At 45.4% G+C, this 25,856-nt stretch overlaps 1 protein-coding gene across 1 annotated transcript; it reads left to right on the top strand.

Annotated features, from left to right (window-relative positions):
• Window positions 1–12,611: 12,611 nt before the first annotated feature.
• MDM1 (Mdm1 nuclear protein) lies at window positions 12,612–20,039 on the top strand. Its single transcript, XM_066634523.1, is given in 6 exon segments — window positions 12,612–12,745; window positions 12,845–12,957; window positions 14,359–14,459; window positions 14,461–14,607; window positions 15,173–15,228; window positions 18,472–20,039. Coding segments are annotated over 6 exon segments (651 nt in total). The 5' UTR covers window positions 12,612–12,624; the 3' UTR covers window positions 18,585–20,039.
• Window positions 20,040–25,856: the final 5,817 nt, after the last annotated feature.

Raw genomic sequence — 25,856 nt, 5'->3', positions numbered from 1 at the left:
CTGCTACTGAATGCTCTTAAAATCCTGAATCTGTGTTCATCCTTTCACAGAGCTCAGGATCACCTTTGAAACGTGGATGGCACAATGTTCCATGCTCCCTTCTTTCCAAAACTGGGATGGGGAAGCTTCTAGTCTAACTGTACAAAGTACTTTGCTCATGGATGCAAAAGCATTTGAATGTTTGGTCTAGTTATAACCAGTTCTTTTTTTTGTAAAAAAAAAAAAAAAAAAGGTGCAGGAACTCACAACTTGTTAATCTTTTATTTATTTATTTTTAAACCATTTTTTTATTGGAGAAATAAAATATTTTTATGTGCTTCCCCCCTAAAGATGAACTTACTTCTGAGTAGACATGCATAGGATTGGGCTGTCAAACTCCACATCCCCTTCCCCCTATCTACTTTTTCTGCACATGGGAAAAAATACTGTACAGGTGCACTTGTAGCGTGCAGTACGTAGTGTGGCACTACTTCGAAGAGAGGAAGCAGTGAATGGATTCCGAAAATGGCTTACATGTAGTAAAATTACTCTAAGCAACTGTGGGAGTAAGAACAAAAAAGGAATTCTTACACGAGAGGGGTCCTTAGGTGCACATAGAAACAGCTACAAGCTACAACATTAAATATGGTTTAATTCAGGTTTCAGAATACTCTGTGTCTTTGGGAAGGCGCTTGGCATGCAACTGTATGTTCTCTGCTGCCCTGAGCAGCTGCTGTGCATTGTTGGAGAGGAGCTGCAAACGCTGGCTGGTGGAGGGCATGCTTGTGGGGGAAGGATGAGGAGGATCTCTGGCAAGGCTGGACAGCACGTTGTACACACGTAGAATCCCTTTTCACCTGCCCTTAGCATGTGAAAATGGGTGCTGATATATATCTCTGCCAGGATTAAGAGCCCAATCCTAGGTATGTCTACTCTGAAGTAAGTCTTGTTCTAGTCAATGGAGCTTACTCCCAGGAAAGTGCCTACGATTGCAGCCTAAGAACCCAATCCTATGCATGTCTACTCAGAAGTCCACTTTAGTGAATGAGGCTTACTGTGGATAGGATGGCAGCCTCAGGGCCCAATCCTGTGCCTGTCTACTCAGAAGTCAGTCCCATTAGAGTCAATGGGGCTTCCTCCCAGGAAGGTGTGGAGAGGATTGCAGTTTCAGAACCAAAGCCTATGGATGTCTCCTCAGAAGTCAGTCCCATTAGAGGCAGTGGGGCTTCCTCCCAGGAAGGTGTGAAGAGGACTGCAGCCTCAGAGCCAAAGCCTATGGCTGTCTCAGTCCCATTAGAGTCAATGGGGCTTCCTCCCAGGAAAGTGTGAAGAGGACTGCAGCCTCAGAGCCCTTCTTCAGCCTGTCTACTCAGACTGCAAGGCTATGACACTTTCCCGGGAGTAAGCCCCATTGAACACAATGGAACTTACTTCTGAGTAGACATGCATAGGCTTGGGCTCTCAGGCTGCAAGGCTATGCACCATTTCTCAGGAGCAAGCCCCATTGAGCACAATGAGACTTACTTCTGAGTAGACACGCCTAGGCTCGTGCTGCAGATAGGCACGGGGGCTGCACCAGCCAGCTTCCTTCCCCTCCTCCTCTGCCAAGCCAGTACCTGGGCATTCTGTGGGTGCCACAGCCTGTCTCCCTGGCTGGCTGTCCATCCTCCTCCTCGGCATCGGTGCGTGTCCCCCGCGCCCTCCACTGGCTTGGAAGCTGCGCGGGGAAGCAGAACGCGGGGGGAGGGGAGGCGGGCTGGGCTCAGGCGAGAGCTTGGGGATGGGGGCAGGAGGGGGTCGTGCGGTCAGGCAGGGGCCAGGCGCCCGTGCACCCTGCACCCCCCAGCACCCACTCAGCGAATGCCTCTGTTTTGCCCCCCCTGGAATGCCTCCGAAGGGGAGGGGCCCCTGCAAAAAGGTGCCGGAACTCCGTCCCCCCGCGTTCCATTAGAAAAAAGCCCTGGTTATAACAGTGCAACTTAGGTACAACTTCACTTCCAGCAAGCAGCCAGTCCCAAAGCCATACTGATTATTTATTTGTATACCATGCTTACCATATAATTGAAAGTTGATTACAGCAATTTAAACTCCACTGCACAGTTGCTGAAACTCAGCCTTGCCACTGGCAGCTGCCCCCCTTTTGATATCAGTATTTTACCACTTTTCCTTTGGGAACTTGGGCTTCTATTATGCTTTACCTTGAGCAGACTAAAACAGAAGGTAATGAAACTGTGGTCTGCTGTAGCTCCAAGCTCACTGCAGCAGATGTTTCTGCTGTGATGCTTTGGAACCTGCTTGTGGGGAAAATCACGCTGTGGTTGTTCACACCTATGGATTGCTGTCATGTTTTAACATGATCAAAAAATGTTTGTTCAATGCGTGTATTAAAGAGCTGCTTAAAGTTGCATTGGTTCACAGGGTTCCACATATATCAGCATGGTTTACTCTTGGCTCACTAACCCATTTTTGCCCAACCCACAAATGTGGCTCCTGTTGCATACTTTTGATGCACACAACCAGGGATTCATTGTCTATTCTAGAGTAGAACTGTTTATTATCAACAGTATTATTATTATTAACAGTATTTATATACCGCTTTTCAACTAAAAAGTTCACAAAGCGGTTTACAGAAAAATCAAATAAATAAATGGCCCCCTGTCCCAAAAGGGCTCACAATCTAAAAAGATGCAAATGAATACCAGCAGACAGCCACTAGAACAGGCAGTGCTGGGGTGAGGTGGGCCAGTTACTCTCCCCCTGCTAAAAAAGGAGCACCCACTTGAAAAAGTGCTTCTTACCCAATTAGCAGGGGTAAATCTGTTTAATCTGGTATGGTTCATGATCTTTTCCTTATGTATCTATGCTTAACTTTTTAAAATGTTGGTTGCGTTTGTCTAAACCAGGGGTGCCCAAACCCTGGCCCTGGGGCCACATGCAGCCCTCAAGGCCTCCCAATGTAGCCTTCAGGGAGCCCCCAGTCTCCAATGAGCCTCTGGCCCTCCAGAGATTTGTTGGAGCCCACACTGGCCCGACGCAACTGCTCTCAGTGTGAAGGCAACTGTTTGACCTCTTGTATGAGCTGTGGGATGAGGGCTTCCTCCACTGCTTGCTGTTTCAGGTCTGTGATGCAGTAGCAGCAGCAAAGGAAAGGCCAGCCTTGCTTTGTGCAAGACCTTTTATAGGCCTTGAGCTATTGCAAGATCTTCATTCATTCATATAAGTTCATCTTTAATATATTCATTTATGTAAACTTATGTAAACTTACTAAAATCTGGGTAGATGGGATTCGTCAGCCTGGGAAGGCAGATAATCTAAGAGAAGGAAACTCTGATCCCAAACCTCCACTGCCTTGTGGCAACATCCAGTTATGGAAAAGGCTTCAGGAGTCAACCTTGAGGCAAAATCCGGAGCCGGAGTCCCTGAGGCAGTTCATGGCTGAACACAGTCACGTTCTGGCAACTCCTGCGACACCACTGGAACCAACCGTATTGGCCTCTGCATTTCCATTGGACCATTTCAGCGATGTGGAGAGGGGGGATTTGCTGCATGGGAAACAGTCTATCCTCCATATCTACCTTACCCAGGCTTCGCGCACTGGAGAGGACACTGTTCTGGAACCACTATTCAGAGCGTGATACCATAGTCTTCCGAGACTATGCCAACTATAAACTTCCGAGAAGGATGCCAACTATAAACTTATGTAAATTTGTTCAAATTTTAAATGTAAATTAATTCTTTTTTTCCCCGGCCCCCAACACAGTGTCAGAGAGATGGTGTGGCCCTCTTGCCAAAAACTTTGGACACCCCTGTTCTAAACGGTGCTATGTGCATGTAGCGCATTCTTTGTCACAAGGGCATCTGCTTCCATTTCACTTTGAGGTAGGTGGATCCTGAGGTCTCCTGTCTGTGGCAGCTTTTTTGCTATATCAAAGTACAGGACTATGTAAATGGGGCAGACTAACTACATTTCATTATTTATAGCTCACATGGTGTGACTTACAATACTTGAAAGTCTAGCCTATATTGTTTTGTAGAATAAATCCATCTCAATGACTCACATTTTGCATTGTAGGAATGAGTACTGGTCTTTTTATTTGCCTCGGTATTTGACACTTCAGTGTTTGTTTTAAACAGTGGCCCTGCACCTGCTCCCCAGGTTCATGGTGGCTGATTCAGACATGACGGCTGTAGAAAAACTCTCCCCATATCGACAGGCAAACCATGAATCAGCATTTCCAAGTGTCACTTCAATCATGTCAATTGCCTGGACCATCAAGCTGACAACTCCAGACCAACTTCTCCCAAACAAGAAGGAATTCTCTATTGAATGATAAGGGCTATATCTGGTTTTGAAGCAGAAAATTCAAGATAATCCTGCTGCCCATATGGTAGAGGGTAAATGCCTTGTCATTTCCTTACATGTTTTTTGGGCTGTGTGTCATGATATTCAGAGTGTGCCTAGAGATTGTGGCTGGTTTCTTTACTTGCAGCTTCTCTTTAGGGCACCAGGATGCAGGTCTCTTGGTGTGCTCCCTGGGGCATTTGGTGGGCCGCTGTGAGACACAGGAAGCTAGACTAGATGGGCCTATGGCCCGATCCAGCCGGGCTGTTCTTATGTTCTTAGAATTAGAAAGGATGCAGGGAAATGACTGGAAATGTCTAGAGATATTGTCAGTACTGAATCATTGTTGGTTTCATGGCTGACTTTCAGCATGAACGTTCAGAAAGTATTTGGCAAAGACCACTTGCTATTGTTATTAAAATATGCTCTTTAAACTGACAATGTTATCATGCAGAAAAGCTTTTTAGTGCATTTTTATTGATGAAATGAATGTTTGTGGGGATAAATTGTCCTTCACTTGACACTTCAGAGTCTTTGATGTTCTGAACCTGCAAGGTCAATGTCAATGAGAGTTCATGCTTTTCCCCATGGCCATCTTCTGGTGCAACAATTTTCAACCTTTGTTTATCTCAGGGCACTAAAATTGTCAAGGCACACTATCAGTTTTTCTGACAAGTGGCAAGGCACATGTCCTGCCAGTGGGGGGCTGTCATCCCCCAGTGATCCTACTAATAAATGACCCTACCCAAACACCCACGGCACACCTGCGGACCATTCACGCACACCAACGTGCCGTGGCACAGTGGTTGAAAATTGCTGATGTATACTTTCTGTGTTGAAAGCTTCTTTGTTCTTTGCATGCTCTAAGAAATCTTGTTCACAAAGCTTCTTGTTTAAAAAAAATAACTTACTGCAAATCGAGATACAAAAATAACATCTAACCAAACAGACATATGCAACAAATATACTTTACTTTCTGTGTCCCATTGACAACTATGCAACAGAAGGAGTCTTACGGAGGAACATCACAGCTCAGTGGCAGTGCACATATGTTGCACATGGATGGCACCAAACACATAACTGAGCACCTCAAGGTCTGCTCTACCTTCATAGTTCAGAAGTGTTTGCTAAGTCCAGAGGCTGACAGTCTCCCTGAAGAAATAACTGTCTCCCTGAAGTCTGATCTGGTCCGGAGATAGATGCCTTCTGTTGCAGTTCCAAAGTCATGCTTCAGCAGGACAGTGAAGAAAATTCCAAACAAGGTTGGCGCAAGAACACAGCCCTGCTTCACTCCGCTTCGGATGTCAAAGGGGTCTGATGTGGAGCCATCGAAGACAACAGTGCCTTTCATGTCCTTGTGGAAAGATCAGATGATGCTGAGGAGCCTGGGTGGACATCCAATCTTGGGGAGAATCTTGAAGAGGCCATCCCTGCTGACCAGGTCGAAAGCCTTCGTGAGATCTATGAAGGCTATAAAGAGTGGCTGTCGCTGTTCCCTGCATTTCTCCTGCAGTTGTCTACCATATCAGTGGTGGACCTGTTGGCTCGGAATCCACACTGCGATTCTGGATAGACACTTTCTGCAAGTACCTGGAGCCTCTTTAGTGCAGCTCTTTAGTGCAGCTCTTTAGTGCAGGATGTGGTGCTGGCGTCTAGCCTAGACGCCTTTAAAAGGGGATTGGACGAGTTTCTGGAGGAAAAATCCATTATGGGGTACAAGCCATGATGTGTATGCGCAACCTCCTGATTTTAGGAATGGGTTAAGTCAGAATGCCAGATGTAGGGGAGAGCACCAGGATGAGGTCTCTTGTTATCTAGTGTGCTCCCTGGGGCATTTGGTGGGCCGCTGTGAGATACAGGAAGCTGGACTAGATGGGCCTATGGCCTGATCCAGTGGGGCTGTTCTTATGTTCTTATGTTCTTAGCTCGGGCAAACAGCTTTCCTACTACGCTAAGGAGAGAGATGCCACGGTAGTTGTTGCAGTCACCCCTGTCGCCTTTGTTCTTGTACAGTGTGATGATGTTTGCTTCCCTCGTGTCTTGAGGTACTCCACCTTCTCTCCAGCAAAGACAGAGGATTTCATGCAGCTCAGTGACGATTATCTCTTTGCAGCACTTTAGGACTTCAGCAGGGATGCTGTCTTTTCCAGGTGCCTTGCCAAAGGCAAGGGAGTCCAGGGCCACGTGAAGTTCTTCTAGGGTTGGTTCACTGTCAAGCTCCTCCAGCACAGGCAGGCACTCAGTGTTATTCAGCGCTTCTTCGGTGACTACATTTTCTCTGGAATATAGCTCAGAGTAGTGCTGCACCCAGCATTCCATCTGCTGCACCCGATCCTGGATGACCTCGCCTGCTGCAGACTTCAGAGGGGCAATTTTCTTCTGTGTTGGACCTAGGGCTGCTTGATACCAACATACATCCCCTTGATGTTGCCCGTGTCAGCTGCTATCTGTATCTCGGAACAGAGCTGGAGCCAGTAGTCGTTAGCACATCTCCTGGCAGCCTGCTGGACTTTGCTGCAAGCAGCTTTGGGGGACCTGCAGGTTGCACTCACTGGGACAGGCCTTGTATGCTGCTTGAGCTCTCCTCTTTTCCTCAATGACTGGTGTCAACTCCTCAGAGTGGGCTTCAAACCAGTCTGCCGTCTTGTTGGTCTTCTTGCCAAATATGGACAAGGCGGTGTTGTAAACGGTATTCTTGAAATGTTCCCATCTGTTGGATGCGTTTGCGTCTGCCGGGCCTGGAAGAGATTCCTCAAGTGCTCGTGCAAATTCCTCCACTTTCCTCTGATCCCGGATCTTGCTGGTATCAATGCGAGGTCTTCCTTCCTTTTTTGTGTGATACAGTCGCTTTGCTTGCAGTTTCACTCTGCTGCACACCAGGGAGTGGTCAGTGTCGCAGGCAGCACCCTGATAACTGCGTGTGATCTTGATGTTGGGAAGGCTGGAGCGTCTGGAGAGAATCAGGTCAAGCTGGTGCCAGTGCTTTGATCTTGGGTGTCTCCAAGAGACTCTATGTTGGGGCTTCGTGTTGAAGAACGTGTTGCTGACACAGAGACCGTGATGACAGCAAAACTCTAACAGGCGTTGGCCATTTTCATTCATCTTCCCAGTGCCAAACTGACCTAAGCAAGTGGGCCACGAACTGTTATCAGCACCAACTCTAGCATTGAAATAGCCGAGGATGAACAATGGCTCTTTTACAGGGATCTTCTTGATAGTGGTGGCCAGGTCATCATAGAATTTGTCTTTGGCTTCTGCTGGAGACAACAGATTCGGTGCATAAGCACTGATGAGAGTGACAGGTCCTGCTGATGACTGGAGCTGCAGGGACAAAATTCTTTCACTTCCCACAGGAGGTGGGATGATGGATTCCAGCAGGGTATTTCTGACTGCAAAGCCAACGCCATGTTCCCTGGTTTCGTTTGGTGGTTTTCCCTGCCAGAAAAATGAGAAATTTCTCTCCTTGACAGATCCGGAATCTGGCAGCCTTGTCTCTTGAAGGACGACGATGTCCATCTGCAGACTGCTCAGCTCCATGTCGAAGACAGCTGTTTTGCGTGCATCGTCTATTTCTTGCAGGTCATCAGAGAAGCCGGGTGTCATTGTCCTTACGTTCCAGGTGCCCAGCTTTAGGGCAGGAGTTTTCTGTTTTCTGTTGAATGGTGCAGAGTTGTCGATCCGCTTGTTGGTTTTCACCCTAAACCCCATGCACCCCATGAGGTTAACGGACCGTGGTGAGGCAACACCTTACTGGCTGGGGACTGCCCAGCTTAAAGTGGGCGGTAGCTGCCCAATGAGATGCAATGATCTCTCCCACCGTCGGAAGCAGCCCCTGGCGTCACGCTCTACGCCAATCAAGCGAAGACTTATAACCAGTAAACTGCTGCTTCCCGTGTTGTGCCGACGCCGTATGGCAAAGTTGGAGTGTCCTCTCCAGTGCGCGAAGCCTGGGTAAAGAAGGTATGGAGGATATGCTGTTACCCATGCAGCAAATCCCCCCTCTCCATGTCGCTGGAATGATCCAATGGAAAGGCAGAAGCCAATACGGTTGGTTCCAGTGGCGTCGCAGGAGTTGCCAGAACGTGACTGTGTTCAGCCATGAACTGCCTCAGGGACTCCGGCTCTGGATTTTGCCTCGAGGTTGGCTCCTGAAGCCTTTTCCATAACTGGATGTAACCACAAGGCAGTGCAGGTTTGGGATCAGAGTTTTCCTTCTCTCAGATGAGCTGCCATCCCAGGCTGACCAGTCCCATCTACCCAGTGGCTGTTTAGTCGCCTCTTACGGCACGTACAGCCAAACTGAGGGCCTATTCTTATCCCCGGCCCCTGGGGGATGACGCAGGAGTGGAGGGGCAGAAAGGAAGATTGTGGAAGCAGGGATGGGGCTAATGGATGATTGCACAGAGAGAATGTTCTTATGCTTGAATGTAAGCATAAGACCAGGTCGAAAGCCTTCGTGAGATCTGTGAAGGCTATAAAGAGTGGCTGTCGTTGTTCCCTGCATTTCTCCTGCAGTTGTCTAAGGGAGAATACCATATCAGTGGTGGACCTGTTGGCTCGGAATCCACACTGTGATTCTGGATAAACGCTCTCTGCAAGTAATCTTGGCCTCTTCAAGATTGGCCTCTTCAAGATTCTCTTGGATTCTCTTGGCCTCTTCAAGATTGGCCTCTTCAAGATTGGCCTCTTCAAATCTTGGCCTCTTCAAGATTCTGCCCAAGATTGGATGTCCACCCAGGCTCCTCAGCATCATCAGATCCTTCCACAAGGACATGAAGGGCACTGTTGTCTTTGATGGCTCCACATCAGACCCCTTTGACATCTGAAGCGGCGTGAAGCAGGGCTGTGTTCTTGCACCAACCTTGTTTGGGATTTTCTTCGCTGTCCTGCTGAAGCAGGCCTTTGGAACTGCAACAGAAGGCATCTATCTCCGGACCAGATCAGACGGAAAGCTCTTCAACCTCTCCAGACTGAGAGCAAAATCCAAAGTCCAGCTGAAATGTCTGCGTGACTTCCTCTTTGCCGACGATGCAGCTGTCACTACCCACTCTGCCAAAGATCTCCAGCAGCTCATGGATCGTTTTAGCAAGGCCTGCCAAGATTTTGGACTGACAATCAGCCTGAAGAAAACACAGGTCATGGTTCAGGATGTGGACTCACCTCCCTGCATTACAATCTCTGAGCATGAACTGGAGGTTGTCCATGACTTTGTGTACCTTGGCTCAACGATCTCCGACACTCATTCTCTCGATGCCGAGCTAAACAGGCGCATCGGTAAAGCAGCTACTACGTTTTCCAGACTCACAAAGAGAGTCTGGTCCAACAAGAAGCTGATGGAACATACCAAGATCCAGGTCTACAGAGCTTGCGTCCTGAGTACACTTCTGTACTGCAGCGAGTCATGGACTCTTCACTCACAACAGGAGAGGAAACTGAGCGCTTTCCACATGCACTGCCTCCGACGCATCCTCGGCATCACCTGGCAGGACAAAGTTCCTAATAACACAGTCCTGGAACGTGCTGGAATCCCTAGCATGTATTCACTGCTGAAACAGAGACGCCTGCGTTGGCTTGGTCATGTCGTGAGAATGGATGATGGCCGGATCCCAAAGGATCTCCTCTATGGAGAACTCGTGCAAGGAAAGCGCCCTACAGGTAGACCACAGCTGCGATACAAGGACATCTGCAAGAGGGATCTGAAGGCCTTAGGGATGGACCTCAACAAGTGGGAAACCCTGGCCTCTGAGCGGCCCGCTTGGAGGCAGGCTGTGCAGCATGGCCTTTCCCAGTTTGAAGAGACACTTTGTCAACAGTCTGAGGCTAAGAGGCAAAGAAGGAAGGCCCATAGCCAGGGAGACAGACCAGGGACAGACTGCACTTGCTCCCGGTGTGGAAGGGATTGTCACTCCCGGATTGGCCTTTTCAGCCACACTAGACGCTGTGCCAGAACCACCTTTCAGAGCGCGATACCATAGTCTTTCGAGACTGAAGGTTGCCAATACTGTATATATCTGGAAATTGGAAGTTGTTCTGTAAGCCAATTTGAAAGCTATTACTCCCCCCCCCCCAGCGATCTTTAGACACATTAGGAAAGCAGCTGGAAGATGGCTTTGTAAAATGGGAATGATCAAACATGCCCTTGAGATGTATTGATTGAAACTCTAAAACATGTTGAATTTTCATAACTTTACATTGCAACGACATGTATATTTGCCCATTTCCCAGCCATTTCCTTACTTGGGTCTAATGATCATTTGTGGGCAAAGCTAACAAGGTAAGCCCTACTCCATTTGCTAGCGGGCACACTTGTTTGGTATGTAGGAAATAACAAGATAGAAATCATTCATAAAACAGAAGAATAGGAAAGTATTGTCAGAGGTTGAGATGTATGCCTCTGTGGTGTACTGCACAGGTATAATGATGAAGAGGGAAGCTTTTAGATACCTGTAGGATCAGTGAATAAATGCTACATGTTGACCATTAATAGTTTTGGTTGGATGTAATTGTGGGAGCAAGATTCTCACAGAGTTTAAGATGGAGCTGGATGCGTCTTTATTTATTATTTTATTTAAAAGATTTATATCTCGCCTTTCTTATGCCCAAGGTGGCTCTTTAAAGGCTCTTTAAAGCAAATGCCCAGGGTGGCTCTTTCTGTTCTTTTTTCTTCCAATGTAATCCTACATGCATTTACTCAGAAATATACCGTAGATACTCGCCTATAGTACGTGAAATTTTTGCCAAGTAATCAAGCTCCAATTCTCACTTAGCCTTATCTCTGGGTCAATCAGAGGGAAAAGCCTTTCAATTCTGAAAAGTTTCGTTTCTCAAGCGGCAGACAGACAGGCACCAAGTTTCTCAAGTAGCAGGCAGGCACAGCTCTTTAGAAGGAATTTGTTAACCTTTTATTCTCCTTCCTTCTGCTGCAGCCTGGTTCTGCTTTGCAAATGCTCGCAAAGCAGGTCTGTTTTTTTAAACACGAGGATGGGACCCTCCTTCCCAGGCTACAATTCAGTGCACCCTTACTTAAGAATAACACCCATGGAAAGCAGTGGGTCTACTACTGAGTAAAAAGGGCTGCAAATATATGCAGCTGCATCTCTCTGCTGTGAATTGAATTGCACACTCCCAGTTATGTGTTATGGGTTGCATGTTGTATGTGGAACTTCTGGTTTAAAACACCAGACACCTTAAAGGTGGATTTGATTCCTGGTTCTCCTGCAGTGGTTCCCAACCTTTTTCACTGGCATAACCCTTGGCAGCCCATTTCCATAAATTGTACCCTTCCTATTAGCAAAATGTTTGTAAGACAAGCCCTCATCTCCTCAATATGAAAGCCCAGACTTCATGTATTTATCACAGTGTTTTCTCTTTTTATCTGTTTGAAGAACAGAAGACTCTGCCTTTGCACTGTTTTGCACCAGAAGTGTGCTGAGAAATTCTGGGTGTTTGATCACTTTCCATATTATGTTTCAGCTTTTTTACTGTGCTGGTTTTCAATCACTGGTTCATACTTGAATTGATAACCAAAAACTAGCTATTGGTGGGGCTTTCACAGCCAACTAGCTACCTCCCTTCCTGCCTTGCTGGTCCTTGCAAGGCATTCTGGAGCATGACCTGCCTTTTTCAACCATTATTTCATTCTTTTTCAAGTACCCCTAAAGATCCTGAAGAGTGTCCCTGGGAGTACATGAATACCAGGTTGGGAACCACTGTTTTACTGGTATGTTGTTTACAGTGCACTTACTCTGATAGTGTTTCCAAAAAGGTGGTGAAGACCAGAATTTAAAAAGAATAAAAATGTATCTTATGATCTTTTACTTTGTTTTTAATAAATTAGAGACTACAGTTCTTAGGTAACAATTAGTAGTTGGTTATTTTTCAGGATCTGACCTCGAGTAAAATCAGACAAAACTATAGTCAGACACCCCCCTAAGTTTAACCCCCGACTTATCCGAGGGTCATAGAAAATTCCATGATCATTGGCTCAAAACCTGCCCTCGAGTTATCTGTGGGATCGACTTATGGGCGAGTATCTGTGGTGAATCCCTTTGAGCTCAATAGGGCTTACTGACTACATCTGTTTCGGGCTGCAGCCTTATTCTGTCTTGTTTGTGGTTTAGGGGGATCATTTTTGACTGATTCCCAAATAATACCTTGTTTATTGCAGTAGTAATAAATTCTTTTTGTCAGTATCTGCAGTTTTAGTTGTGAGCAATATACTAAAAGGTAATTTTTTTCACCAGTTAAGTGGTGGTTTTTTTTACTGTTATTTCCTGTTTTCCAGAGAAAATGTGAATTCCCCAATGGACATGGCAGATTCTTCTTTGGGATCCTCAAGAAAATGTGGAAAGCTTCCTACTCCTCAGCTGAGAGCACTTGGTGGAGGTCAAAGAACTCATCATGATCTTACAACACCAGCTGCTGGTAAATATTTAATAGTTCAGAATTTAAAGATAAGAACACAAAATTTAGTCCAAGAAATGTAACATTAACAAAAGTGCATTGTCCTCTTTGCTTCTTTAGGAGGTGCTGTTTTACTATCTCCTCCTAAAGTAAAGTCGTCTTCCTCACATGCCTTGTCACACCATCAAATCTCAAGAGAAGACTTGAAAAGAAAATCTAATAAGATGCAGTTGGTCTAGGAAAACCAGGTACAAAGGACTCCACATATTTTTGGATTGTGGTCTGAATTAAATTCATGTGTATTTTCATCTGTAGAATAAAATGATGACTATCCAGCATGGTTTGTGAATAAGTTATAATTTTGTCAAATAAGTTATAATTTTGTCAACACAAATGTAGCTCTGAAGAAATCTCACATAGTTAATTATGTCTGTGAGAATTATGTAATTTATATTTTGGTTAATTTACCATTGTGTTTGGTACTAAACAGAACATAGGAAGAACCCTGCTGGATCAGGCCCAGGGCCCATCTCTAGCTTCCTATATCTCGCAGCGGCCCACCAGTTGTCTCAGGAAGTACACAAGACCACAAGATACTTGCATCTCGCTGCCATTCCCCTGCATCTGGCATTCTGTCTACCCTTGCACTCCCCAACAAATACACCAGACTGCACTTGTGTTTAACTTAGGCCACTTTATTAAATACAAGTGACCAATTTTTAAAGCATGAAACCTGCTGGATACATCTTTCTTTCCTTGTCAGTGTGGGTTAGGCAAAAAAAAATTGCCATCCACAGCCAATTTGGATGGCTGTGGATTCCTACCCTATTCCTATCCTACAATTCCTACCCGGACCTCATGATGAGTGACCAGCTAATCTCAGACTATACATTCCCATCATGGTTTGTAACTTGTGATGGAGTTTTCTCCAGAAATCTGTCCAATCCTATTTTAAAGGCATCTAGGCCGGATTCCATCCCAGAACAGTGAGTTGAAGGGTATGCCGGGTCTGCGTCAAGTCTGCCCTCTCATCTCTCCACTGAACCTCCAAAATTGCAGCAACCTGGGATTGATTTGTTTCTGGGATGGTAGGGTCCATTTGTTCATTTAAAATATCTGTATCTTGCTTTTCTCTCCTGATGGGAGACTTCGTCCAAAGTGATTCCTAAGTGGAAAAGCTCTTTTTCTTCACTACTGTAACTCCAAAGCATCAACATGTTTTTGCATACAACTGGTTGCAGGATTTCTAAGGTCAGTGTGTAAGAGACCAGTTGCCACATGTTTCTTCAAAGAGAATTGATAGAAGGAAAGTGATGTTCAAAAAGAACATCAAAAAAATTTGTGTGAATTATCCCCAAGCAGGACAAAACAAATCTTTACTAGTCACTTTTAAGCATTCACAAGCTGCTCTGAGGTGGTCATACATGGAACTGATCATAATAATATGACCTTCATTTAAAATGATTTTAATACGTTTAGGAGGGGAGCATCAGACTGTCTTAGCCAGCAAACTGGAAGAGGGTCTGTGGAACCCATGAAGATACTAAATTTCACATCCTGTGAGCAATACTGGTATAGGAGCTTTCAGGGTTCAGTAGTATTCTTTACAATATAACCTTTTTAAAAAATTTCAGGATGAAGGGGAAGCTATATCACTGAGTTCTCCAGCTGTTGGACTTAAAACATTTGATCCTTTGCCTGTAAGAAAAGATCAGAGGCCCAGTCTAGCCTGATTCAAGAACTCCGCCAAGTTCAGTACTTTCCGAGCAGACTGTCACAGATCCTGTGTTAAAATTAGCCAAGGACCCTGCTCCACCCTACTGGAGTCCATCTTGCCGCATTCAAGGAACTCTCAGGAATCCAGAATTTCAGCATAATGGTTGGTTTGCTTCTCATACAACTTTGTGTCCTGTTTAAAATTATACTTCATATTTACCTGCTTCTTGATGACAGCAGAAATGGATATTCTAGTTAGAACAAATTTCTTTTATGCGGAATACCTTAATATGTCCTATTATTCCCCAGATCTTGTACTTTGAATTAATAAACAACAAACAAAAGTGGAGCATTAATTGGCTTGCTTGAACATGCAGTAGTCTGTTGTTGGATTTGGGATGAAAATGAAGGTGATTGTGTTAATTGGGACTTATTCCCAGGAACGTGGGTGTAGGATTGCAGTCTTCAAGCAATTCATCTTGGCATAATTCTAAATAATACACTGATTCTACTCTGAACACTAATATAAGGACTTTGTGTATTTGGGAAAGTCCTATTGGGATTTAAATTAGCTGTACATTAGTATGTTGGGAATTCTGTATTTCAGAGTAAAATTTTGGATTGCAGATAAAATATTTGTTTAGCTAGAAGGTTTGTATTCTGGGCTGGGCTGTTTGTGGACTATTGAAGGTGCAACAAGCATGTGCTGTTTCTTGTAGGCAACATTGCAAGCCCCAAAAAGAGCTGGTTGCAGTTACCACTTCAGGAGAGAAACTGTGATGATGAAGGTATTCCTTCTTTCTTCCTTGCTGTTAACAAGTACATATTATCTCCAAAGGAGATGTAGAATCTATAGAAAGGGACTCCACTTCCCTGCTTATTATTGTTAAGATATTTCCAACCACAGATTTAATTTTCAAAAAATATACAGCCCAACCTCACTGTGAGGATTCCATGTGGAATAATTTTATTCCATTCCGTTGTTACATTCCTCACTTCTAGTGGCTCAATGTGGCATATATACTAATGCTGAGAGACTTGGAAGTGTGTCTTTTTGAGTTTTGAGACTTGGAAGTGTGTCTTGTTTTTAGCCCTGAGTGGCTTGGAAGTCACATGGTTTGACCATGCGAAGATAAGAAATGCGATTTTGGCACTTTTTCCACTCTAAAGGAATTTAAATGGTGATCTGCTATCCACGGCAAGTTTGCACCTGTATAATTGTAAAAAGGGGGGCGGTGAATTATGCACCAACTTGGCGCAAGCCACTCCACTGGTGTGGCTTACTCACATGGTGTTGCAGCATGCCTTATGGCACGTTAGCAACACCTTCCACCAGTGCAGCAGCTATTGTGCTGGTGTAGCAAGCACATAGAATTGTGCTCTTAGTACTATTACAATTATGAAAAGTCAGTATGTATTGGTTATAATTGTAATACTAAGAACAGTTATTACACATTTAAGACAAAGAGAACAGAAACATCTTTTGAAGGGAAACTTTCAAAAAAAAAATCCACAAAAGACAAAAAGCTATTATAAAAAATCTAAAATTAAAAGTACCTGGGAGGGCATGCCTGCTGTTAATCCTCTCCCTGGGTGTAGAGTACCTATGTATTTAATATGTGAAGAGGGCTTCACTTTATTGGTTTTGCGGCATCAGACTACTATGGTTAGTTACCTCTTTGGAATCCCTCTATGTGGGATCATGGCTTTCCGCATGAGAATGAGGTGGTAAAGTCACTATTTGTGAGATCTAACACCTAAATAAATGTGAGAATCAGCCCTAGCACTGTCGTTAAACACTGCCATTCGTTAGACTGAAAGCATTTGATTGCATTAATTAAGAAGGGGGCAGATTGGCTCTTGAGGTCCTGACCTAATCAAGGCTTATGCACCAGCTTGGCTGGAAAGGGTCAGTGAAGGAGCTTGTATCTCACTGGACAACTTCTTGTACCATCTAAGAGGCCAAGAAAGTATGTAGACTCTGCAAAGCAGCTATAAATGTTTACACAAAACATTAACAACCACCTGGTCTTCAATAGTGCCCTGCAGTTTCACCACAAGTTTTGAAATGACAGATCATTACCATACTGTGGCTTTGCTAAGAAGAAATGGTTGGCAGCAGAAAAAGCATCTGCAGTTGCTCCCCTGATGTCTACTGTGCACATTTGCCATGCAAGACTGGGGCTGTGAGGCTTGGCATCTCGTTCATGCAGTGCTATTCCTGGTTGCTTGTTTTTTTCTTTCTTGCAGATGTACTTCAAGTTCTTTTCTAGCATATTTTTGGCCAAAGTATCTCAAGGTTTTGAGGCAGATACTGAGCCGTATGATAAAGCTGTCAAATACATTATAATGAATGATGTAGCTGTCCTTTCAACTCTATTCCTGTATGGTCTTGAGCTTATGCTAGAAGAGTCTTGTTTGCAGTTATGCAGCTAGCATTACAAAAATTGTACCTTGATAGAAACCCTCAGTTTGGATAAGAAAATAAACTAAGGCTGCAAAAGTAAACACACAATAGGGAGCAAACTGCATTGGTTGGGGTGGGGTGGGGACACTTACTTGTAAGTAAACGTTGCATTTGGGATTTCATTGTTAAGCAAACTTATACAGCATAGGACGTATTTACCAGCAAACATGCTGTTGGCAACCTTCAGTCTCGGAAGACTATGGTATCGCACTCTGGATGGTGGTTTTGGAACAGTGTCTAGTGTGGCTGAAAAGGCCGATTCAGGAGTGACAATCCCTTCCACGCTGGGAGCAAGTGCAGTCTGTCCCTGGTCTGTCTCCCTGGCTGTGGGCCTTCCTTCTTTGCCTCTTAGCCTCAGACTGTTGGCCAAGTGTCTCTTCAAACTGGGAAAGGCCATGCTGCACAGCCTGCCTCCAAGCGGGCCGCTCAGAGGCCAGGGTTTCCCACTTGTTGAGGTCCACTCCTAAGGCCTTCAGATCCCTCTTGCAGATGTCCTTGTATCGCAGCTGTGGTCTACCTGTAGGGCACTTTCCTTGCACGAGTTCTCCAGCAAACAATCTTTTTCAGATTCTGCAATGTGCTAGAGCTGTACCCCTGTGAGGTGCAGCTCATTTGTTGCCTATTAACCAGCTTAAGCAACTTGTTGGGCACTCAAGGGAATAATTGGAAGTCTTGCATGAATGAAGCAGTGTGCCCTAGAATTCCTTGTAGTACTGTGGGAACCTCATGCTGGATTGATGTGCAAGGAGGCTGTTGTACTTCAGAAGCTTCACCTCCTTTCTTATCACCAATCATGATTCAAATCTATTCATGTCTGGTAACACTGACATCCTAGCTGAGACCCTAGGTGGAAAAAACAACCTTGATATCCTGTAGCAGTCTATGAAAAAAGTGCCATTTTCCAAGATGACAGCCAAAGCATAGGATATCAAATCTGGCAACCCAGAATTTTAACGCAGCATGCCTTCTTCATTCAGAAACAACTGGTTGCCTCTAACTCCCTCCAATGCCTTCATTAGTGGCTCTAGTGGGTTTTTTCTGAATGTCTAATATCTTTTCAAACTGGGTATACCACATGTAAGGTATATACAACCTGCAGTCCGTATTGCCAAGTGCAACCCACATTAATTGTTAATGGTAATAAAATGACTTTTGTAGTGAATCTGATGGGAGCACAAGTATTCTTTGTGCTTGGCTGAGTTCTGTGTTTGGACTTTTCATAAAATATATGAAATTTCAGTGCTGACAGATAGTCCCTAAAAGGTCAAATTGTGATCTTTAAGATCAACCATACTCTTAATGAAATCTTTTAGAACTTGTACCTTGTGATGCAGTCAATACCAGGCATTTTCTTAAACCCGTGTTAAACTGACTTCACCATCCACATAATCACCTGACTTGACTCTCCAGTATAGAAAATGATTACTTTTTTGGTTAAATTGATGTGATCTTTCTCACCTTTAAATGGTATAATTTTTGTATTTCGGAGGTCTCTAAGCATACATTGGTTTTACTTTGTTACAGTGCAACTCATGGTTATTTCTTCCCATTGTTATGTTTATAGATGATGATCGTTTGTCTCAGCTCTCTGCGCAGTCTGCCGCATCTAGTTCCTTTGCATCTCAGGTTCTAGAACGAGCTCAAAGGAGAAAAGAGAACTTCTGGGGGAAAATGTGATGTGTTTTCTACGTATGGAAATGATGCTGTTCTTTGGTGTGTTTGTACCAGTTTGCGATAATTGTCGTGGCCCAGTTTCAGGTTATTTGCAGCTACGCATTTGGTAAAAGGGTCTGATCATAGGAAATGCTGGGTGTTCACTTCTCCCATTGCGCCTGATTGGCAGTGGGGGCACAGCCACACAAAACCATTTTTAAGATGCTACGTAGGCATACCTGATGCACGTGATAGGGAAACACAGCTCATATGAAATATTAACTGACTTAATATCTCTTCTAAAATGACAGTACATGAGAGCCACAAGGCACACTGCAATATGTTCATCTTATCCTCTATCAAAAATAGTAGCTGAATTACAGTCAGCCGCATATGAAAGGTCCAAAAGTCTACAACAAGCCTGGGACAGTAGAGGTTGCATACAACTTTCATTATGCCTTTGACTTTCTCAGGATTACTCTAGCTTTTCTACTAACACTGACAGTGTCCAAACATCTCATCCTACTCTAGATATGTATATAAACCCATTGACCTTCTTTACACTGGATCAGCCCTCATCTTGACATGCTAGTACAGCCTTGGAGCTAAGCAGGCAGTGCAGGCTCACCAAGTTCCTGGCTGTGGCTCTGTTGATAGACCTAAAATGTTCCCGTTCTTTGCATTGATTGTTCAGGCTCCAACAATAATGAGACTTGTGTGGGACTGAGAGTCTTTCTGGGGTAGTGCCAAACCATCTCTGTTTCCAGTCTGAAATTTCCAAATAAATTACAAGTGTTGCTGTCATTACCCAATACCACAGTGACCTGTTTCACTATTGAATTAGTTGCTTTACCACTATCCTTAAAGTTCATTTCAGAGTCCCACCTCTCCCCTTAGGAGATTTATTATAGCCACGAAGTTGAACCTCAGTCCATAGTATTTCAGATTTGACTAAATCTCCATGACTTTGGTGTAATGAATGAAGCTCATGAATCTTGTTGGAAATGAGCATTCACCAATATTTCACCAAAAAGGAGGTTGTTGGGAATCTTTGTGTTTAAATCACTGTTTCTTTGTCAAGAAAACTGAGTTCTGTCTCTATGATTACTGTTTAGCCTTGTCAACAATATCTATAGTAATAGCAAGATAATTTTCAATTATTAGATACAGCTACCATCATCAGATTGTCTCTCTTTCTTCAGACTCAGGTAACTTAAAAGAACTGAACTCATAAGGTGTTATCTTGATGTGACATTTTAATTATCTTTTCTAGTTTACCGTTTCTGTACTTTTGGCATTACTTTATAAAGTTTTAAAGCGGTAAAATCAATTGTAGCTGATGATAATGTCGTGAGAATGCTTCTTACCTCATGCTGATCAACCACAGCCAATTAAACATGAAGCAGATCTGGTTTGTAAAGAAGTGATGGATGTTTTAAGAATTTTTAAAATGATGATGTTAGATTTGTATGATGGAATACTGAGTTTTGTATTTGTGTTAAAATAAAAAGTTGGATTTTGTTGTAAATCAAATCCTCAGTTTGAAATCATTCTGCAGAGTCATCTCAGTTCAGAAGAACCCACATGCGTACTCCAGAAATGCTTTGGGAAGTGCAAATGAGTGCCTGCTCCTTCCCACAGTTACCAGGAACTGAGCAGTGGACACGGTGCAGTCCACTGCTGCCAGTATAATCGAAGGTCATGGTACAAAGGAGGACTTCGGTCCACTCTTGCCACTGTCTTTCCATTGCCTTCTCATCAGCTGCCCTGGCTCACTGGGCAGTGGAGGGGAGCGTTGGCAGCAGGACCTGTAAAAGAACCCCAGCAGAAGCAGGGGGTGGTCCACGGTCATTGGCTGCTGTCCATGGAAACCAGGCTACTGGGAGGCAGTGGGGAACTAGTGGAAGTGGTAGTTAACAGTTTCCAGATATTCCTGCCCCCAGTGCAGTGGGAGGGAACAGGATGTCCAGGAATTGTAAAATGGCATGGGAGGTGGCGGAAGAAAGTGGTCTGTCCCTGCTGCTCCTCCATAACAGTTCAGTAAGAATCTCCTTGGGTCCCTGGTTGGTATGGGATAGTGAGGAGCAGTGGCTGGGATTGGTAGAGGTGTGACTCATTGTATGGGCATAAGCCACCAACACAGGTTCCACTAGTGGAGTCAACAGGGAAATGGTTTCTAAGATGTATTTTTTTTCTTCTTCAAATCCTGGTAGAATTTTGTATTTTCATCCCAGTAGCTGTCATTAAAAAAAACAAAAACAAACACCCAAAGGCAGAAGGTTTTCTAATTTTAATTTTTGCTATAACAAAGCCACATCACTGTTAACTTCAGTCATTAGATTCTCATGGCAGCAGCCCAAGATTTAGATTTCTATTCCTGGATATTTACACTTGTGCATCTTTGTTGCTGGCTCCTATTCAGCGAAGCATGGTGACGCAAAGAACTAGGCTGGATCTGTCTGAAAATGACAGCCAACTAATTTAGCACTACGTTGGTTTCACAGTAGTAGCAGTAACTGTCAAACTGGCACAAGACAGGATCAAATTGAAGAGTGATGTACAATTCTGTATGTCTCTTAACAGGACTCTTACAAATCTGCAGAATTAGTTTCCACTCCGAAAGTATTGATGCGGGTCAGTTTCAGGTCTGTGCACTACCTGTGTCCAACTCTGTGCACCCATGCTCTGTCAATGAAGGGAATAATGTTGTTTCCTGCTTTCAGAAGACCACAATCATGTTGGAATTTATCCATCCTTTGCCCAAGGCAGGGTTGCCCTGAGAGAAGAGTGCTCTGCTGGAGTCTTAAATCCATCTCAGGAAAAGGGGTGGGAGGTGGTTGTGGAACAGCAGGAATACTCAGCCAGGCCTCAAAGATCAGCAGTGGGCAGGGTGGTGTTTTTCCCTTCCTTTTCCTCCTCCTGGTTCTCTCTCTCTCTCTCTCTCTCTCTCTCTCTCTCTCTCTCGGCTTGCCCCAGCCCCAAGAGAGCAGATATAGAACAGCCCTTAGGTAACCTGTCCAGTGACTTATCACCGGCCCTGAGTGCCTTATAAAGACCTGGGACTACCCCTTCCTGGGTTGTCTCCCCCCCATCCCCCCTGGCTTTACCTGGCCCAGCCCTGTGGTTAATGGCCTGTCATCCTTATCCTACAAGGAGAGCCACCCCTGTACCTTGATGGCCCCACGGGGTGATGGGAGAAATGGACAGGCCATGCATTGGCCATACGGTACCAATGGCTGCTCCCCTACCAGGGCTATGATGGGGCAGCTGGAGTCCCCAAGATGGTGGGGCAAGTCTGGAAGTTGACACTTGCATTGGAGTTTTCTGTTCTGTGATGAAAGTTTTGCCTGTTTCTTGTGCATAGCTAGCTGTTCAGTAATTTCCCTTAGCCCAGCATTTCTCAACATTTGTCCCCAGCTGTACCACTTCTCATGGTTCACCTCTTGTATGGACCACCGGAAGTAACTGCTGATGATGTCATCATCAGTTCCTTCTGGATCGGGAGGCCAGACATGATGCAACAAAAAACAGTAAGAGGCTGAGGGCAGATGGGAGGGCTTTTCGAGCATTCAAAAAGTGCATGCTGGAGTTTGGCCTGCTGAGCTGAGCCAAACTCCAGTAGGAGCAGGAGCCAAACCTGCTACTGCTGTTAGTAATGTTGTGTTGCTGGTCTCACTGTCAGGTGGCGGGGCTCTGGGGGTCCTACGAGTACCATTGGGCACCACCTCAAATACCACAGGTGGTATGAGTACTACTGGTTGAGAAACGCTGACTTAGTCTGTTGGGTAAGTCACTGCCTGGCATACAGCGGATACCCTTATAAAAGGGAAGTTGTCATACCTCACCTAACTCTTCTCAGTCACTGAGTAAGTAGGTCATTCAGTGGAATCCCGTCACATCATGAAATCTGCCTGATGGTAAAAATTAAAAGCCATTGCATGAGGTTCGGAATTCCTATGCTGATACTTCAGTATGACTACAGTAGCAATGTGGTCAGTGATTCATCTGCCTCAAGGCAGGTAAAAATGAAGCGATGACTTGAGCATTTAACCCCTCTTTCCATTCTGTGATTTGTCCTTGTACAGCAAAACAAATTTCACAGGACTCTGAACATGTCACAGATCCTGTGGCCAGAGATGCAATAAAATAGACGGCTTACAGAGAGGGTGAAAAGCACCATTCCCTTTGCCTCCAAGGCTTCTCTCTTGGGGTTCTTTGTTTCCAGAGTTTCTCTTCCCTGTTTTCTGCTTGCAGCTAATAAAGGGGAGGCCTCCTTTTGGGAAGTTGGTTGCTGAATGCCTCACATCAAGTTCAGTCGTGCAAATAGCAATCCTCTTTAAGGAAGTGCTTTTGATGCTTTATGACCCCTTCAGACATGAAATGGTTAAATGTAGGCTAAGTAAATCCCGCTTGTGACTAGGGGGATGACCCACATCCCTTTGCAGTCATTGACGCATCCCCATGACTTTGGATGGCTGGGGGTTGCAACTTGGAACAGAAGGGATTTAGCAAATGTATCCTGCTGCAGAACAAATATTGTAAGAGGTTGGCATCAGCCAACATTTGTGCTTCTAGGAGGCCCCGTTTCTGCAGATCCTGTATCTGCAGATTCACTTACCTGTGGATCGGGTTTGTGGCCTCCCCACGCCCGCTCTGGAGCTTCCTCTGAGCCCAGCAGAGGCCGAGGACAGACGTCTGCAGCCTCTACTAGGCTCGGACTGAGCCTCTCAAGTGAAAAAATGCCTTTCGGTTTCTCTGTGAAACTGGAAGTGACCTTTTTAATGCCTTATAAGGCATGAGGAGGCCCAGGGAAGCCCTCAGGCTCCTCTCCCCTCCCCTTTGGAGAGTGTTTGCCATATCTGTGATTTCAGTTAACCGGGGGGGGGGGGGATTCTGGAACAAAACCCCTGTGGATACCGGGGCATGCCTGTTTTACTAATGGTGCATCAGCCTCCTCTCACATCCTTTCCTGGGGCAAGGATGCAGCGTAGTTTATCATATTCATAAGAACATAAGAACAGCCCCACTGGATCAGGCCATAGGCCCATCTAGTCCAGCTTCCTGTATCTCACAGCAGCCCACCAAATGCCCCAGGGAGCACACGAGATACCAAGAGACCTGCAAGGCTTCCTGGGAATTGTAGTTAAGAACATCAGAACAGCCCCACTGGGTCAGGCCATAGGCCCATCTAGTCCAGCTTCCTGTATCTCACAGCGGCCCACCAAATGCCCCAGGGAGCACACCAGATAACGAGAGACCTGCAAGGCCTCCTGGGAATTGTAGTTAAGAACATAAGAGCAGCCCCACTGGATCAGGCCACAGGCCCATTTAGTCCAGCTTCCTGTATCTCACAGCGGCCCACCAAATGCCCCAGGGAGCACACCAGATAACAAGAGACCTGCAAGGCCTCCTGGGAATTATAGTTAAGAACATAAGAACAGCCCCACTGGATCAGGCCATAGGCCCATCTAGTCCAGCTTCCTGTATCTCACAGTTGCCCACCAAATGCCCCAGGGAGCACACCAGATAACGAGAGACCTGCAAGGCCTCCTGGGAATTGTAGTTAAGAACATAAGAACAGCCCCACTGGATCAGGCCATAGGCCCATCTAGTCCAGCTTCCTGTATCTCACAGCGGCCCACCAAATGCCCCAGGGAGCACACCAGATAACAAGAGACCTGCAAGGCCTCCTGGGAATTGTAGTTAAGAACATAAGAGCAGCCCCACTGGATCAGGCCACAGGCCCATCTAGTCCAGCTTCCTGTATCTCACAGTGGCCCACCAAATGCCCCAGGGAGCACACCAGACAACAAGAGACCTGCAAGGCCTCCTGGGAATTGTAGTTTAAGAACATAAGAACAGCCCCACTGGATCAGGCCACAGGCCCATCTAGTCCAGCTTCCTGGATCTCACAGCGGCCCACCAAATGCCCCAGGGAGCACACCAGATATCAAGAGACCTCATCCTGGTGCCCTCCCTTGCATCCGACATAGCCCATTTCTAAAATCAGGAGGTTGCACATACACATCATGGCTTGTACCCCGTAATGGATTTTTCCTCCAGAAACTTGTCCAATCCCCTTTTAAAGGCATCAGTGTGACATTTGCTATCCTCCAATCCTCTGGCCATTTTGAGGGACAAGTTGCATATCTTAGTCAAGAGGTCTGCAACTTCATTCTTCAATTCCTTAATAACCCTTGGGTGGATGCCATCAGGGCCCGGTGACTTATTGATCTTTAATTTATCAATGAGGTCTGAAACATCTTCTCTTTTAACCTCTATCTGACTTAACTCCTCGGTCAGGAGGGGCCGTTCGGGCAGCGGTATCTGCCCGAGGTCTTCTGCCGTGAAGACAGATGCAAAGAACTCATTTAATTTCTCTGCCATCTCTAAGTCTCCTTTTATCTCCCCTTTCCCTCCCTCACCATCCAGAGGGCCAACCGCTTCTCTGGCGGGTTTCCTGCTTCTAACATATTTGAAGAAGCTTTTATTATTCCCCTTAATGTTGCTGGCCATGCGTTCCTCATAGTCTCGCTTGGCCTCCCGTATCACCTTCTTACATTTCTTTTGCCACAGTTTATGTTCCTTTTTATTCTCCTCATTAGGGCAAGACTTCCATTTACGGAAGGAAGCTTCCTTGCCCTTCACAGCCTCTCTAACTTGGCTGGTTAGCCATGCGGGCACCCTCCTGGATTTAGTGGAACCCTTCTTTCTTTGCAGTATACACCTCTGCTGGGCCTCTATTACTGTTGTTTTAAGCAGCCTCCATGCACTCTGGAGAGATTGGACTCTTTTTACCCTCCCTTTCAACCTCCTTCTAACCAGCCTCCTCATTTGAGGGAAGTCCGCCCGTCGGAAGTCAAGGGTTTTTGTAGAGATTTGCCTGGTATTCTTCCCCCAACGTGCACGTCAAAACGGATCGCAGCATGATCACTGTTCCCCAATGGCTCTGTAACGTTTACATCTCTAACCAGGTCCTGCGTACCGCACAATATTAAATCCAGAGTCACCTGTCCTCTGGTGGGCTCCGTGACTAGCTGCTCTAAGCCACAGTCATTTAGCATGTCAAGAAATCCAGTCTCCTTATCATGACCAGAACACAAATTGACCCAGTCAATATGAGGATAATTGAAGTCCCCCATGATTACAACCCTGTCCCTCCTTGTCACCTCCCTGATCTGTTTCCTCATTTCAAGGTCCCCTTCTGGTTTCTGGTCTGGAGAACGACAGCACGCCCCCAGTATTACATCACTGCTGAGGCCTGGTAATTTAACCCACAGAGATTCTATGGTGGAA

This window comes from Tiliqua scincoides, chromosome 7 (assembly GCF_035046505.1).
Source record: "Tiliqua scincoides isolate rTilSci1 chromosome 7, rTilSci1.hap2, whole genome shotgun sequence".
Classification (NCBI taxonomy): domain Eukaryota; kingdom Metazoa; phylum Chordata; class Lepidosauria; order Squamata; family Scincidae; genus Tiliqua; species Tiliqua scincoides.
Note: the sequence above shows the minus strand (reverse complement) of the source record. Positions and strands in the feature narration are given on the sequence as shown.